The 15,494-nt window shown below is 34.4% G+C and overlaps 1 protein-coding gene across 1 annotated transcript in view; it reads right to left on the reverse strand.

The window, feature by feature from the left end:
- Nucleotides 1–15,494, reverse strand: part of LRP1B (LDL receptor related protein 1B) — a 2,172,360-nt gene that overhangs the window by 881,151 nt on the left and 1,275,715 nt on the right. Inside the window, 1 exon segment of the mRNA XM_020984719.1 lies at nucleotides 425–565. Within this exon segment, the coding sequence (XP_020840378.1) occupies nucleotides 425–565 (141 nt within the window).

Genomic DNA, 15,494 nt, shown 5'->3' on the forward strand with positions numbered 1-15,494 from the left:
TTGTCTTGAAAGAATTTAAGTATTATATTGTATTTTAGTATGGGAGGATACCGGATGTACCCTACACCAGTTATCAAAGAGTGATCCAGTAGCTGTAGTTAGAAAAATGAAGAAAAATGCTATTTGAGGAATATCAAGAGATAATATAAGAACTATAAGGCTGAAAATTAACATTAAGCCATTTTTTGCATGCCATCCTAGCCATCCAGTATACTCCTTTTGTCTATAAAATGATAATGTATTGACTAGGAATACCGTTTCCATTAATAAGGAAAGAAGATATATGATTTATAATATGTGAATTACAATTTAACTTTAGACGTAATTCCCCTTGAATTGTGATGTTTTAGCAAGTCAGGCTGACAATTCAAACACCAAAAGACTTAGGAAAATACAGAAAAAAATTACTTCCAGAAGGACATACAGCAAGTCATTGAATCCTCATCAGTGCCATCTAAGCAGTCATCGTCCCCATCACACTTCCATCTATCCTGGATACAGCGTCTGTTTCTGCAGCGAAATTCTCCAGGTTTGCATAAGTGAGGTAGTACTTCTTCAGGGTTGACTAAAATTAAAAAAGAGAGAAGAAAGCAGGACATATAAAATATATCTATGGATAGATTTCTGGAGAGAGTCAGGAAGACCTGGGATTAATGGGGCACATAATAGCCATGCAATTCTGGGAAATTCATTTAACTTCTCTGGGCCTCAGATTCCACATCCATAAAATGAAAAGGTTGGCCTCAAAGACTTCTAAAGTTTTTTCCCCAGTTTTAAATCTATATGCATTAGATCTCCATTCAGTATATTCAAATACATATATATGCAGACATATGCATATATGCATATATAGCATATAATATGTAAATATATAATTCTAAATACACATGCATGTGTGTAGCTGTTTGCATACCCATTATACTATATATATGTATGATGTACGTCTACATAAAATTATCATATATGTATATGTATGACCAATTTCTTACTTTGTCCCCTAGTCACTGATTATTTCATATATTGTGAATGGAATAACTTGAAATGTCACTGTAGGAAATCTGTCTTTAGGGCACTCTTAAGAAGGTATAAGAGGGTTGCCTATGTAGGGGTGGAAGAAGGGGCTAACATAATAGGTACAGACACCATTTTATCTAAGTTCTCCAAAGAAGAGAGAATGAGTTAGACTAAAGAAATATTCACTTAGAACAAAAGTAATCATGAGTCCTTTCCATCCCTTTTTTAGGCACACAGACACTACAGGTGCATGGGGCTGACATTTCTTAAGTAAGCAATCTGACTAGCATTTTGCTCCCCTTAGGCAAGTCACTTGATCTTTCTGAGTTATTATAATATATTAATATCAATCAATCAATTAATTAATTAATTATTATTATATAGTTATTAATATATTAATAATATATTAGAGTTTAACTCTAATCTTTTTTTTGGTAACAAAAATGCTCAAGTAGCATTTGACTTAGTGATGTGATTTATGTGAGTTCAAACTTTAATGATTAAAAATAGAACAACCCCCACCCCCCCAATTCATACTCTACAACTGATCCCTTTGTCTCATAGGTCAATTGAAGATACCTAACAGCCACTGGATAGAGAGGATGTGAAAACAAATGTTAACAGAAATGCTGGTTCAATGCACCAGATCTTTTTGTGATTTCTCTTTTCTCTGAAATCTTATAGTAGTTATTGTCTATAGCACATAACAGCACAATTTCTATGATCTTGAGCTGTCCTCCAACTGGATTATTTTGTCATATGCATAATTCTTGCCTTTCCTAGAGGCCAAACTAATAATTTTCATACCTAAGGAAAAGTCTACGTCTGCTGGGGGAAAGGGAAAGTTCACCTAGGATGTGATTTGGGGTTAAAAAGACAAGTGAAAGTTCAAGTACAGGTTTCTTATTGTGAGTAGGATGGTGGATGTTTCTGCCATGGGGGAAAGACGTTTGTGATAAAGATATGTCTGATGCTGCTAAAGCCAGACAGGAGAGGAAGTGTCAATAGGATGGTTCTCTTCATGACCTCTAACTTTTCAATCCTGGGGCAAAGCTCAAGATGTCCCTTCCCTAATAATTAATTAATAATTAATAAGAAAAAATAATATGATAATGTAAGTAATTAATAATAAAAATAATAATATGATAATATAAGTAATAAAAAGTAATAATTCTGATCTCTCCAGGTAAATTGTAGGATACCTGAAAGCAGTAATCATGTCTCATGTTTCTTCTGTACCGACAATATCTAAAATAGATGTGTAATCAATACCTACCATAAATACTTAACTAATATGTGCTAAGAGTATTCTCTCTCCCCCTAAGATGACTAAGCCAAATTTCCTATCAGATACTTTTCATTTTCACTCAGTAAAGATGCCAGGCTTAAGATTAAATGGATTACTTCTCCACTTTAGGCCAGCAACTGAGAGCAACATTTCAGTATGAGATAATATTCTCATTCCAGGAGAGTTTAATGGATGGGTTTTCCAGGATACTTTGAAATAATGTTTGTAGTATGTGCATTAGTCTAGCAGGCAACAAAAGACAGTGATTTTCTAATGTAGAATTTGGCCCATGAGGTCATGTCTTACTACTTTTTGATATGTGATAATTTTTAACAACATTTAGTGGTTTTACAAAAGGAGAGGGTAAAATCAACAATGATTACTAAGTCTAGGCCCTTTGAGCATAACTCTTCCATAGCTTTTGGCAACAATGACTTGATCTCAAATTGTGAAAATAAACTCTTCTGTTTCCATAATCAAGTCCACATGATTCAATTATTTGTTTGATGATTCTCTGCCAACATATCATTTGAGGAGTTCATGTGGATGTACCCTTTGTCAGTCTTTACTACTGCTTAGTGAAATGATATCTGATTGTTTCAAAAATATTTCAGTAATTTTCCACTGATTATCATGTGTAATAAGAATGTCAATCTTTTTCACCCTTGTTGATGAGAAACTGAAACTTTCTATAGATGCCTAAGAGTAATGGGTCCTATAATATATCAGTATTGCAAAGGATTTTGTTAGCATTCTTTCTAAATCTGTTATGGTCCATTTTACAGTTTTGAAAACACACATTAAGATGGATAGGTGCTAAATGCTTTGAATGTACTATTCACATTTTGTTTTGATCTCAGCAAGCCAGTAAGTCTCTTAACATATCAGTCAGAGTTTTTCTTTTGCTACCTTTATTTTCATTCTATCTTGCCTGAGGGGCAGCAAGGTATGAAGGTATATGTAGCTATGGCATTTATTTAGTCATTCAATATGGCCCCTATATTCAAGCTCAAATTCTTCAATTTCTATTTTCTTTGGTTTACATTAAGACTTTTACATTTCTTGAGTCCAAATTTGGAATCATTGAAAAAAATATTCTATAGGATGAAGAAGATGTTTGATTTGATTTTTGCAGGAGGCATATAGCTCAACATCAAGTGACTAATAAGACTTTTTTTAAAATTCAATTTCCTCCCCAATTTGGATGCCATACTTGGCTCTATTTAAAGGGAATGGTATTGGAGTTAGTTAAGGAAAGATAAAATGCCATGTATTATATGAACTGTTTTAAAAATTATTATATTGGCTGCATGTTTTAAACAGAGATAAGATTTCCATGTAGATGTACTATATTCTAGTGTTTCCACAAAATTGTGATATGTGTATGTATGTGTGTATATATGTTTATTTTTACTATATAGCTATATCTATCTATCTATATATCTACATCATGACAAGTAATAGATACTGAGTTAAAGGCTTCACAATATTCAACAGAAGCAATTATAAGTAAAAGTGTTCTGAGGAGCTTGGCCAATAATTATGAAAATGATAAGTTGTTTTTAAAAACTTTAGACTTTTTAGCACATACCCCCCTTTTTTTTACTCCTTAGTCAATATATTATTTTCTAGTAATAGCTCATAAAAGCCTAAAAATAGGGGAGTGAACCAGGGATGTTCACTCTCCTCAGTGTTATTTGATATAATTCTGGAAATGCTAGTAATAGCAATAGAACAAGAGTAAGAAATGAAGAATAAAGAAAAGTAAAGGGGAGATGAAATTACCCCTGTTTGTTGATATGATGATTTACTTGAAAAATCCTAGGGATTATATTGATACAATAATTTTAGCAAAGTTTCATGCAAATACATCCTCACAAATAACAACATTTCTTTATAACAGTAATGAACACAAGAAATAATAATAAAAGGGAAATCCCATTCCTAATAACTGTAAAATGCATAAAATATCTTGGGATTAAATCTTACAAGGCACATAAAAGACTTGTATAGATGGAATTACAGAGTTCTTCTTAAAGAAATTTAAAAAAAAATTAAATAGCTGAGGGAATATTCAGTGCTCATGGCTGGGCCATGCCAATATAATAAAAATGAGATTTCTACTAAAATTAATTTATACTTTTAATGCTATGCTAATCAAATTAAGGAAGATACTTTATAAAACCTGTTAAAAATAAAATTCATTTGGAAAAAACAAAAGACCTAGAATATCAAGTGAAATAATGAAAAGAAGTAGAGACTATGGAAGAATAGCATTTCCAAACCTTAAACTATATTAAAAAGCAGCAATTATCAAAACTATCTGATATGTTAAAGAATATAGAGATAGATCAATGGAACTGATGACCAGGGAAATCCAGAGACGATAAAATTCAATTTTCTAATGTTTGATAAGTAGAAAATGAAAATTACCTAGAGAAAAATTGCCTATTTTATTGAAAAAACAAAACAAAACACTGTTGAGCAAACTGGAAATTAGTCTGGCAAAAATTAGGCTTAGACCAACACCTTATACCAAATTTCACAATATATTATCAATGGATACATAACTTTAAAGTAAAAGATCATACTATTAAAAAAATAGAAGACAAGCAGATCATGTCCTTCTCACAGTTATAAATACAATATGTATTCTTAATCAATTACAAGTGGTTAATACAATTACAAATGACAAAAGAGACAACTTTAATTATTTGAAACTAAAAAGCTTTTGCACAGACAAAATTAATACATTTAGGATAAAAAGAGATGTAGGCAAATGAAAAAAAAAACTTTGTGTCTAAATTCTCTAATAAGCATTTGGTATTCAAGATATGTAAATGATTAATAAATATGTAAGACTAATGATCATTCCTCAATAGAAAAATGATCAAAGGACATTAACAAATAATTCTGAAAATAAGAACTGCAAAGTATTAATAACCTCATGAAAAAATATTCCAAATCACTAATAATAAGAGAAATTAAAATCAAATCAAAGCAACACTGAGGTTTTATCCCAAACCATCCAAATTGGCAAAAATAACAAAAATGACAATAATCAATGATAGAGGGGTGGTGGAAAGATAGGCCACTAATGCATTTTTGGTGGATCTGTGCTATAACCATTTTTGAAAGTAATTTGGAATTTGTAAGTAATGTGAATAAAATACATATACCCTTTGAACCAGAGACATATTTTTAGACTTTTAAAAAATGTATTGATCAGTTGTGCTTGCTTTTTTTTTTCTCCTAAAACTACTATTTGTCATATGGTATGGCTTTCTGACAGGCAGCTGGGGAGGGATACTGGGAATAACTAAAATGATAAATGCAAGACACAGACAATCTCAATAATTTTTTGAAATAGTTCATGATATCTTTAATGATATAGACTGTGAATGCTTTTTTACATAATCATGCAATCAGCCTGTATTTTGAGACCTTGCTGGTGTCTTCCTCTTTTGCTATTAGATATATTGGCTACTGTTAATAAAAGCAAGATGAGGATTAGGTCTGAGAGAGAGCTGGTAAACTACACTGGTAGAAATTCATGCACCACTGTGAAGACTTTGAGCCAACAACTGTCCAGTCCTGTTTTTCAGGTTTGATTTACCTCACTTGGTCAGTCATTCATTACATGCACAAGTTGTCTTTTTCTCTAACTTACATTTTCATTGTGTTGGATTTCTTACAACCAAATAAATGACCAGAAATTTTCGTTGTCCTTCAAAGGGCTTCTTAAACCTAAGAATTAAAGTTTTGGAAGGATTTTCAATTACTTATTTTGTTCTTTGAACTGATTTGTCTCATTGTCATGGTAGCATGAATGAAATGCACTATTTACCATTATCATTATTATTATTCTTGCTGCATCAAAGAAACAGTAAGACAATTTGACTGCATAGCTATTGGGGGCTTATAATAACAAATGGAGTAGCTATTCTGACCTCATAAAAGATGCATCATTTAAAAGAAGTCTTGGCTCTATTGGGCTGATTTTTAAAATGATCTCACTCACAGATACATTGACTGACTAAGGATATCTATGCAATAGAACATTTATTATGAAGTTTTACAACTGTGTTGAAGAAAAGGGAAGGACAAGTGGCTGAAACTCATGTCATTACAACAGAAATTTAAATTTTTCATTCAAATCTTCAAGAAAGAAAAAAGGAAATAGTCTTTAATAGACAGACAGACAGACAGACATCTATATCTGTAGATATAGATATTCATGATTTCAGAAGATTTTAGAAGGGGGTATCAAGTAATAAGAATATGGATGCAGACAGACAAAACTACCAATTTGTTTTAAATAAGCATAAGGCTATTTGGCTACATTTAAAAAAAGTTTTATCAGCAAAGAGTCATTTTCATGAATGGATGATGAAAATGTCTTGTTGTCATTCAATTGTTTTTCAGTCATGCCTGACATTTCATGACTCCATTTCAAGTTTTCTTGGCAAAGGTAGTGAAGTTGTTTGCCATTTCCTTCTCTAGCTCATTTTACAGACGACAACACTGAGGCAAACAAGGTTAAGTGACTTGCGCAAGGTCACACAACTAGTGTCTGAGGCCAGATTTGAACTCATGAAGATATCTCTTTCTGACTCTGGTAGGCCCACTGTGCCATCTAGCTGCCCACATACAGATATAAATGTAGATATAGATAATATATAATATTAGACTGCTAAATACATATATCATATATAACATCATTTGGCAGTCTCTCATACTCGTAATCACAACCATAAATTAACAAGAATAAAATTAGGACAATTTTTAATCTCATGTCTCTTTAAATCTCCCAAAAGTAATTTAAGACAGATATGGACAGAGATTTCTATTGTGTCTCAAGGGGGAAAAAATGTGATTAGTTGTTTTCATTGAAATTCCAAAAGCTTTCCATATTTTTCCAAATGCAGCTACAAAGTGGTAAAAAGCATCCATCAGTGCTGGCTAATTAATACTGATTAGGTTTATTGATTATAGAAGGAGGGTTTCTTTTAAGTTGACAATGTCATTTGCCAAAGACAGTATTCCTAGACAAAGGTTAAGTGTATTTAAATGATGGGACATGACACAGACATAACAGCAGTGCAAAAATCAAAATTCAAAAGTCCTATCTCATCTTTAATTTTCTATGTGACTGTAACCACCAGTGTCACTTCATGTATTCATTTAATTTGTTCATTTATTCACTCATCACATTTTTATTGAGTAATTTCATGTATGAGTGAAACACAATGATAGGTCATAGTCTCTGTTCGCATGGGGCTTATAATTTAGTAAAGTAGATAATATCTGTATACCAGTTACTATGCTCAAGACAGGATGTGTTGAGAGACCTATGAAAGTTCTGTAAAGAAAGGGGGTTAAAAGTAGATAATCTCTGAGGCCCATTTCAGCTCAAAATCTGTGATAGTATGGTCCTGTGATAAGGTCTAGGGTGTCAGAAATTCTAGGATGCTAGTAAGAACATCACTAAAATGGCTGACCTGGCATCCCAGAGCAGGTAGATTGACGCATAGAGCCAGAAGTGGGTGATAGTCTTGGTGAAAATGATGACTGATTGGTCTATCATACTCATTGACATAAAACAAACAAACAAACAAACAAAAACAGGCCAAGATTTATATGAGCAGAACTCTGGTTAGATGAAGAAGGGGGGAGGAGAAAGATAATTTAAAAGTAATCAGAGTGTGATCCTACAACAAGTGAATAATTATTCCTCTTCTTGAGTGACATACTGATTTTCTTTAATTCTTCTTTTTTGGGGGAAGTGGAGCCAAGACGGAATACAGGTAGCAACTCAACTGAACTCTCCAACATTCCCTTCTACACAACTTCAAAATGACTCCTCAAATAAAATTTTAATGTGGCAAAGACAAGAGGTCAGAGTAAGATATTTTTCCAGCCTAAAAAAAACAATAGAAGAGCTCTGTGATACCAGGGAGCTGGCCCTGAACACAAAAGAAGTACCAGCAGAGGGCCTTGGAAATGGCTGCAATGACAACAGTTTCGTGAGTTCTCAGACCAGAGATGGTATACTGGGGACTGGGGAAGGGGAGGAGGATGTAAGGTATATCAGACAACTGGTCAGAAAGAGACTACCGAGGATCCTTTTGCCGGCACTGGGTACAAGTGGAGCTGATTGCCAACTCTATTGCTTATAAGCAGTTCTGGGTGGAAGTTCCAGGGTAGATAGGGCTACTTCTTCTTGGTCACAAAAAAGCAAGAGTCTTGGCTACAGTTCCAAGGCCGAGGAGAACACTATCGCTCATAGCTATGAGGAAAAAGGGGGACCTGGTCAAAGTTCGGGACTAAGAGGAATGCCAGAACTTGTGACGGCGGAGGAGCGGGGGCCCTTCCTGGGTGAAGATCGCAGCCTGAAATTTGGGACAGCACCTCCACATCCCACAAAGGCGGGCAGAGCCCACGTTGAACAGTTCAATTATCTTGCTTTATTTCTTTATTTTTTGTGTTATGGCTTCTATGAAAACCTATTTTGCATGACTTCACATGCATAATTGATTTCATTTCCTTGTCTTCTCAGTGGATAGAAGAGGAATGGGAGGCAGAGAGAATTTGGAACTCAAAATTTAAAAAGAAAAGAATGTTAGAAAAGAATATATCTATTAAAAATAAATTCAAAAATTCTTCTGCTCTACATGGGAGAATAGAATAACAGAACATACTTGATTTGTTATCCTCTTTTACTTCCTGAAGTTTACCATTTTGCTTATTTTCATGACATTTGTAGACCTAAGGGTCAGATCTTCAGAATTATCACTATAGGCATGCCATTACGATTTCTTTATTTAGTGATACTGTGTGCAGAAGGGGATAGCAAGTATAAAAAGAATGGGCTAGTAGCATTGTTACATGTATTTGGGGAATATTTCGAGTGGAAAGATATTATGTAGGTTTGCTGACATTTTTTAATCTATCTACTGATATTAGAACAAATGAAGGGAGGATGCCTGGAATATACTTAGAACAGCATGGGGGACAAAAAGTTCGTAAAATAATAATAATAATAATTAATAAACACCAGGTTAATCATGCTTCCAAAGAAAAGGACAGTAAGTTTGCATAGAGTTATGTGTTTCTCCCAGTCTCTCTCTGTCTATATCTGTCTCTATTTTATTCTCTTTGTGTCTCTGTCTCTGTCTGTCTTTCTCTGCCTCTGATTTTTCAGTACCTTCTCCCAAGACACACTGCATACATTCACTACTATAGTACAATATGCCAAGATAGACTCAAGAGGGTACATGTATGGATCATACAGCTAGAGTTGGAATAAACCAAAGGTCCCATCTAGTCATTTTATTTTATTTTATTTTATTTTATTTTATTTTATTTTATTTTATTTTATTTTGTTCTGTTCTGTTCTGTTCTATTCTATTCTATTCTATTCTATTCTATTCTATTCTATTCTATTCTATTCTATTCTATTCTATTCTATTCTATTCTATTCTATTCTATTTGCTTTTTGGTGAGGCAATTGGGGTAAAGTGCCTTGCCCAGGGTCATACAGCTAGTGAATGTTATATGTCCCAGGCTGAATTTGAACTCAGGCCCTTCGACTCCAGGGCCAGTGCTCTATCCACTGTGCCACCTAGCTGCCCCCCATCCAGTCATTTTAAAAATGAGTAGTTGAGACATAGTGAGGTTTAAGAACTTGCCCTAGATTACTCAGATAGGCTGTTAACCCACGTCTTCTCACTCTAGTGACAGTGTTCTTTCCACCATAAGGGGAATGGAATAAAGCAAAGCCACCACACTAGAGGTTTTATAAACACATTCTAGCCCCAGTACAATTAAATGGCTCTAACTTTGGGCAAAGCCTATGCTGAATTCATAGCTGGTGCTCTCATTGTATGATTATGCTATATCAGATGATAATTTGACTGTATCTGTCATTTAGGCTTCTCAGCACATCTGCAAATAGCTTACAAGATATTGGATACAAGAAATGCAAAGCAAGCTTTGCTCCTGAATCGTGCTTTACACCATGCTTCACATGCCTGAGTCAAACTCTCTAATTCTGCCATCAGGTCAGTTAAGAGTAAAGAACATTGGAAACAGATCTGAACAATTATAAAACTACTGTATCACAATAAGCTTTTAAGATAGCTAGGATCAGAAGCAACATGATATGCAGGGCCCCCGGGGAATAAACCTGGAGCTCACCTATATCCTTTAAGACCTGTTGTTATAACATTTAAAGGGAAAGAACCTCTTCATGATATTTACCAAGAAATGGAGAGGAAAAAAATCCATAAATAAAACTCTCTTCTTCAAAGTACTTATCAAGACCCTGTGGGTAAATAGCATGACTGTGCATAGAGAGATGAACAGTAAGCCAAAATCAGGTCAAGTAATAGACACTACCAGTTATGACCAGATATTTAAGGCATTTCCCATCACTATTCTCCTTACACTGGTTCTTTTCTCCTCTGACCTTACTTTTACAGTCTGTTTGTTTGACTGTTAGTGCCTGTCTAACTTTTCTTGCCTCTGCTGTCTTCTGATTTTGTCTCCACTGCTTGTTCCCTGTGTCCAATTAACTCTGCATTTTGATTCTAGGTTAATAATTTGATCCTAGTTCTGACTGCTTCCTTGTTTGGTGGTTTTGTATAAGAGTTATTGACCCTGGGATTTATAATTTTTTTTGTATTAATAATAATTAACACTAACACCCTGACTGGTTGAACCTTGTGATATCACTATCTGGGGTAGCACACCAACCTGAATGATAAAACTGCTCCCAACAACCCAACAAATAGATTGGGCATCACTAAGTTTCTGCTGGCTCTTCTCAAACCATCACAGTGATCTGCTACATATGGAGCACAACAGAATGGGTGTTGACCCTTTATGTTCTGGTACTAAAAGAAGGCAAGATACAGTGGAACAAATCAGAACTATTCTGATTGAAATGCTTCTGTAAAGAGATTACTGACCATTAGAGTGGGCAAACAACAAACATAAATGAAAGGGACTAAAGACATTAATACTTTAATTATTGAGTGGTAATACTACATCATAACAAAATTAGAGATGTTATAAACAAGGACCTATTTTTGGGGTCAATGTTAACTTCACCTCCAAGTCACAAAACAAAGTATTACTGACTAGTGTAGAATAATTATTAAGACAAAAAACCCACTTCATCCTAAAGCCTAAATTGGTTTAAATTAAAGATCAAATCAAGGAGCTACCAAAATCTAAAGATGGAAAATTGAATACCCTGAAGTCACTGAAAATCTTTACTTAATGCAAACTCCAGAAATTATATCTGATAATAAAAACATAATTGACACAAGTCAAATAATTTTGGAAAAGAGATGAGCACACTTGGATGGGAAACTGATAATCCTTTTTTTTGAGTCTGATGGCATGAATACAACTAGCATAACAATCATACCAATGCAAAGTAATTAAAAAATACTATCTACTATAAACATCGTTGGTGAATATATTATCCTACAGCATTTGAAAGTATAAAAAAAGTTTCAAAGCCTATACATACCGTTATATGAGACAGCTATTGCTACAGTAAGACTAACAGTGGAAAAATAAGATTTCAAGTAATACACTTATAGACAGATGCCAAACACCACAATGGCAGAAGTGACATGAGATCTATTGAAAATCTTTGGAGAGGCATTCAAAATCAGATTATATCTAGCCAATCCATGAAATCTAAATACAATGTTGCCCAATGACATCAACAAAAGTGATACAAAGAAACAAAAGATTATGGAACACAAAAGCAAAGCCAAAAATCTAGATTCCTTCAACAGCAATCAAAAGCAAAAGGCAAATCAGGAGACAAAACAACACGCGCAAAAAATAATATCAACCAAAAAATAATTACCGAGGTTTGAGAAGTAAAGAAGTTGAAGATAAAGAAAACACAAATAAGGAGTATGTGGAAATTCTGGTCATTGGTACAGTTGTGAGCAGTTCCAACATTACAATAACACAAGATGGGTAACTTTTGCACAACTATTATAATAAACTGCTGATGAATTATACCAAGGGGTGTAAATGAAGCGCTCACTTCCTTACAAAATTGGATAATGACAGGGTTAAGCAAAATCCACAGTGGTATATGAATAAATAGTAGAGCACTTTACAGTTTCTTTTCCACACACAAGCCTAACACCATCCTTCTTAAAAGAAAATCTTACATAATTATTTTTAAATTTGAGAATGCTAGCAACTCCTTCAAACAAAACCCAATAACATCTTTATTCATTTTATAACAAAACACTCATGACTTGTTAATTTTCCCAAAATCTTGAAACACAAGAAAACAATGTATTAGCTAAGGAACAGTACAAAAAGTGAAAAAGTCCAAGGGGATATAAAGAACAACTCGTTTTCAATTACACAATTATTGAATAAACTGTCTGAAAGCTCCTAAAAGTAATACTGTCTTGGTTGATTACTGTAAAGCATTTAACTTAGTTCTGCATTCATGGTATTTTCATACAGTACAAATATATGAAATACACTCAAGTATAGTGAGAAGTATTTGAATTGTCCACGAAGTACTGTTCTCTATTTAAAAAAACACCAAAATAGTATGAAAAATAAGTAACATAAAACAGGATACTTTTCAGAGAGTCAGTTTAAGCTACTTTATTTCAGTTCTTCCATAACAAATACAAACCTCCCAACTACAGGGAATGAAAACGCGCGCGCGCGCACACACACACACACACACATAGTGTATGTATATGTATGCATGTATATACCTAGCAGAGGAAATCAAAATCATAAGGTAAGAGAATGAAGTGCACATCATCCTCATTATTCTATTAGCTATTGGAGTTGTATCAAGGATGCTTAAGTAAACATCAGAGCACTTTCATCCAATTATATAAAGCAGTTATTTATTTCAATTTTTAGAATAATGTGGAGAATGTTATATAAAAATACATAATAGCAGGGCAGTTAATTGTCTCAGGACCATTTCTGTAGGTGGGAAGGGAGGAAGAAATGATGGAAGGAAGGAAAAAAGGAATAAAACAAGCATTTATTAAAGAGTCTATGTTCTAGGTTCTGTGATAAATTCTTTCCAAAGATTATTTCATTTGATCCTTACAACAACCCTGTGAGGTAAGTTCTATTATTATCACCCTTTTGAAAGATGAGGAAATTGAGGTAGACAGGCGAAATTACTTGCCCAGGGTCTTGTAGATAGTATATGTCTTGGGCCATATTTGACCTTAGGTCTTCCTAACTCCATCATCAATGTCTAGTCATTGCATCACATTGTAGTTATTGTTCATTTGTTCAGTCATGTCTGACTCTTTGTGACCCCATGGACCATACTGTCCATGGGGTTTTCTTGGCAAAGATAATGGAGTGGTTTATATTTCCTCCTCCAGTGAATTAAGACAAACAGACTAAGTGATTTTCCCAGGGTCACACAGCTAGTATCTAAGGCTGGATTTGAACTCAGGTCTTCCCGGCTCCAGCCCCAGCAATCTATCCACTGAGCCACCTATCTGCCCCCTAGGCTAACAGAGGTTAAGTGATTGCCCAAGGTCACACAACTGGTAAGTATCTAAAGCCTGATTTGAACTCAGGTCTTTCTGACTCTAGGTCTAGTGCTTTATCCACTGAGCCATCTAGCTGTATCACTCACCTGCCTCTCTGAATCCTATCATAAAAATGAGAATGAGATATAAAGATGATATCAAGGTAGTTACCCATTCTAGGACCATATCTCTTTAGATAATATTGAAAAGTATGGGGAAGAATGAGAATATAACAATATTAATAGCATGATATTAACATTTCTCAGGACTGTTTATCTGAATTCTGTCACATTTATGTTGCACCGTAAGGTTCACAAAGTGCTTTTCTTAAACCAGCTCTTTGAGGGAAATAGTATAGGTCTTATTGGCTCCATTTTACAGATGAAGGATTTGAGAAGCAATGAGGCTTGCCTGTGGTCATGTAATTTGTAAGAGTCAGAACCAAGAGATGAACTTAATGGGAAGAATACTGGCTCTAGAGTCAGGTGACCTAGGTTCGAATCCTGCCCCAACACCTACTACATTTACATAAGTGATTTTATGTGTCTCTTAACTTCACTGGACCTCAGTTTCCTAATCTGTCCAGTGAGGAGATTGAACTAGATTGTCATTCCCTTCTAGTTCTACAGCTATTACTTTATCATCTTAGAACTCTTAAGGACAGAACTCACCCCACTCTACCATTCAGCTTCCCAACTATAATTAATCATATTCTAATATGAAGATATGATCGATATAAAGAAGATTTGAGTAGTAAAAGAGATTTGATTCTTTAAAGTCATGTTGACTCATAGTGCTTCTGTTCATTGATCTGAATACAGTGGTAGCACCTTTAGTACCTTATGTCTCAAGATAGGCTCTATCTCCTTTATTAGTATCCACCATGGGAATTTTGATACACCAGGAGTGGAGTAGCTCCTACTTTTCATTTACTGTTAGCAGGGAAGGAGGAGCAGCTAAAGGAAAATATGGAGCTGTAGTTTATTGTAGGCCTTAATATAAGCTCTACTTTCTCTCAAGGAAGACCTTGTGAAAAATGGTGCTATGGATTCGGGTTTTTCTTCCTTTCATCACAGCAGAATGACCTTTCATTAGATAGAGTGGTCTTCTGAGCAGTCAACTTAAGTGGTACATAATCTTTTGTGAGTTCCTACTCACAGAAGGCCATAAATATTCATCTGGACAGGACTCCTAAACTTTTTACTGCCTTAAACTTTTTATTACATATTAGGTTGCATATATCCTAGAACATAAGGCTTGTCACAGCAGAACAGATAAATGACCCAACTATTCTGGTGCACTGTCTGTGACAGGGGCATATATCTGGTATTCCAGAAGGTGAAAAAGGTCTCAGCTTGCCGTGAAGAGGTAATTGTGCAACACTTTACCTGGTACAGAAGTAACACACTGAGCCAAATTCTCTCAATGTTGAAGTCGCTCCTTTAGTCTGATGCATATTAGGAAGCTGTCTGGAATCCCAGGCTATAAGGGGAGAATTATTGCCTTCTCTAGACTAAATGGCTCCTGTTCTCTCCCAAATTTGACTTACTTCACTAAATTAATTTGGTTCCATATATACTAATTATATATATATATATACTGATCATTCTGCAAAAAATATCAATCCA

Source organism: Phascolarctos cinereus, unplaced genomic scaffold, assembly GCF_003287225.1.
Source record: "Phascolarctos cinereus isolate Bilbo 61053 unplaced genomic scaffold, phaCin_HiC Scaffold_726;HRSCAF=1367, whole genome shotgun sequence".
In the NCBI taxonomy this organism is placed as follows: domain Eukaryota; kingdom Metazoa; phylum Chordata; class Mammalia; order Diprotodontia; family Phascolarctidae; genus Phascolarctos; species Phascolarctos cinereus.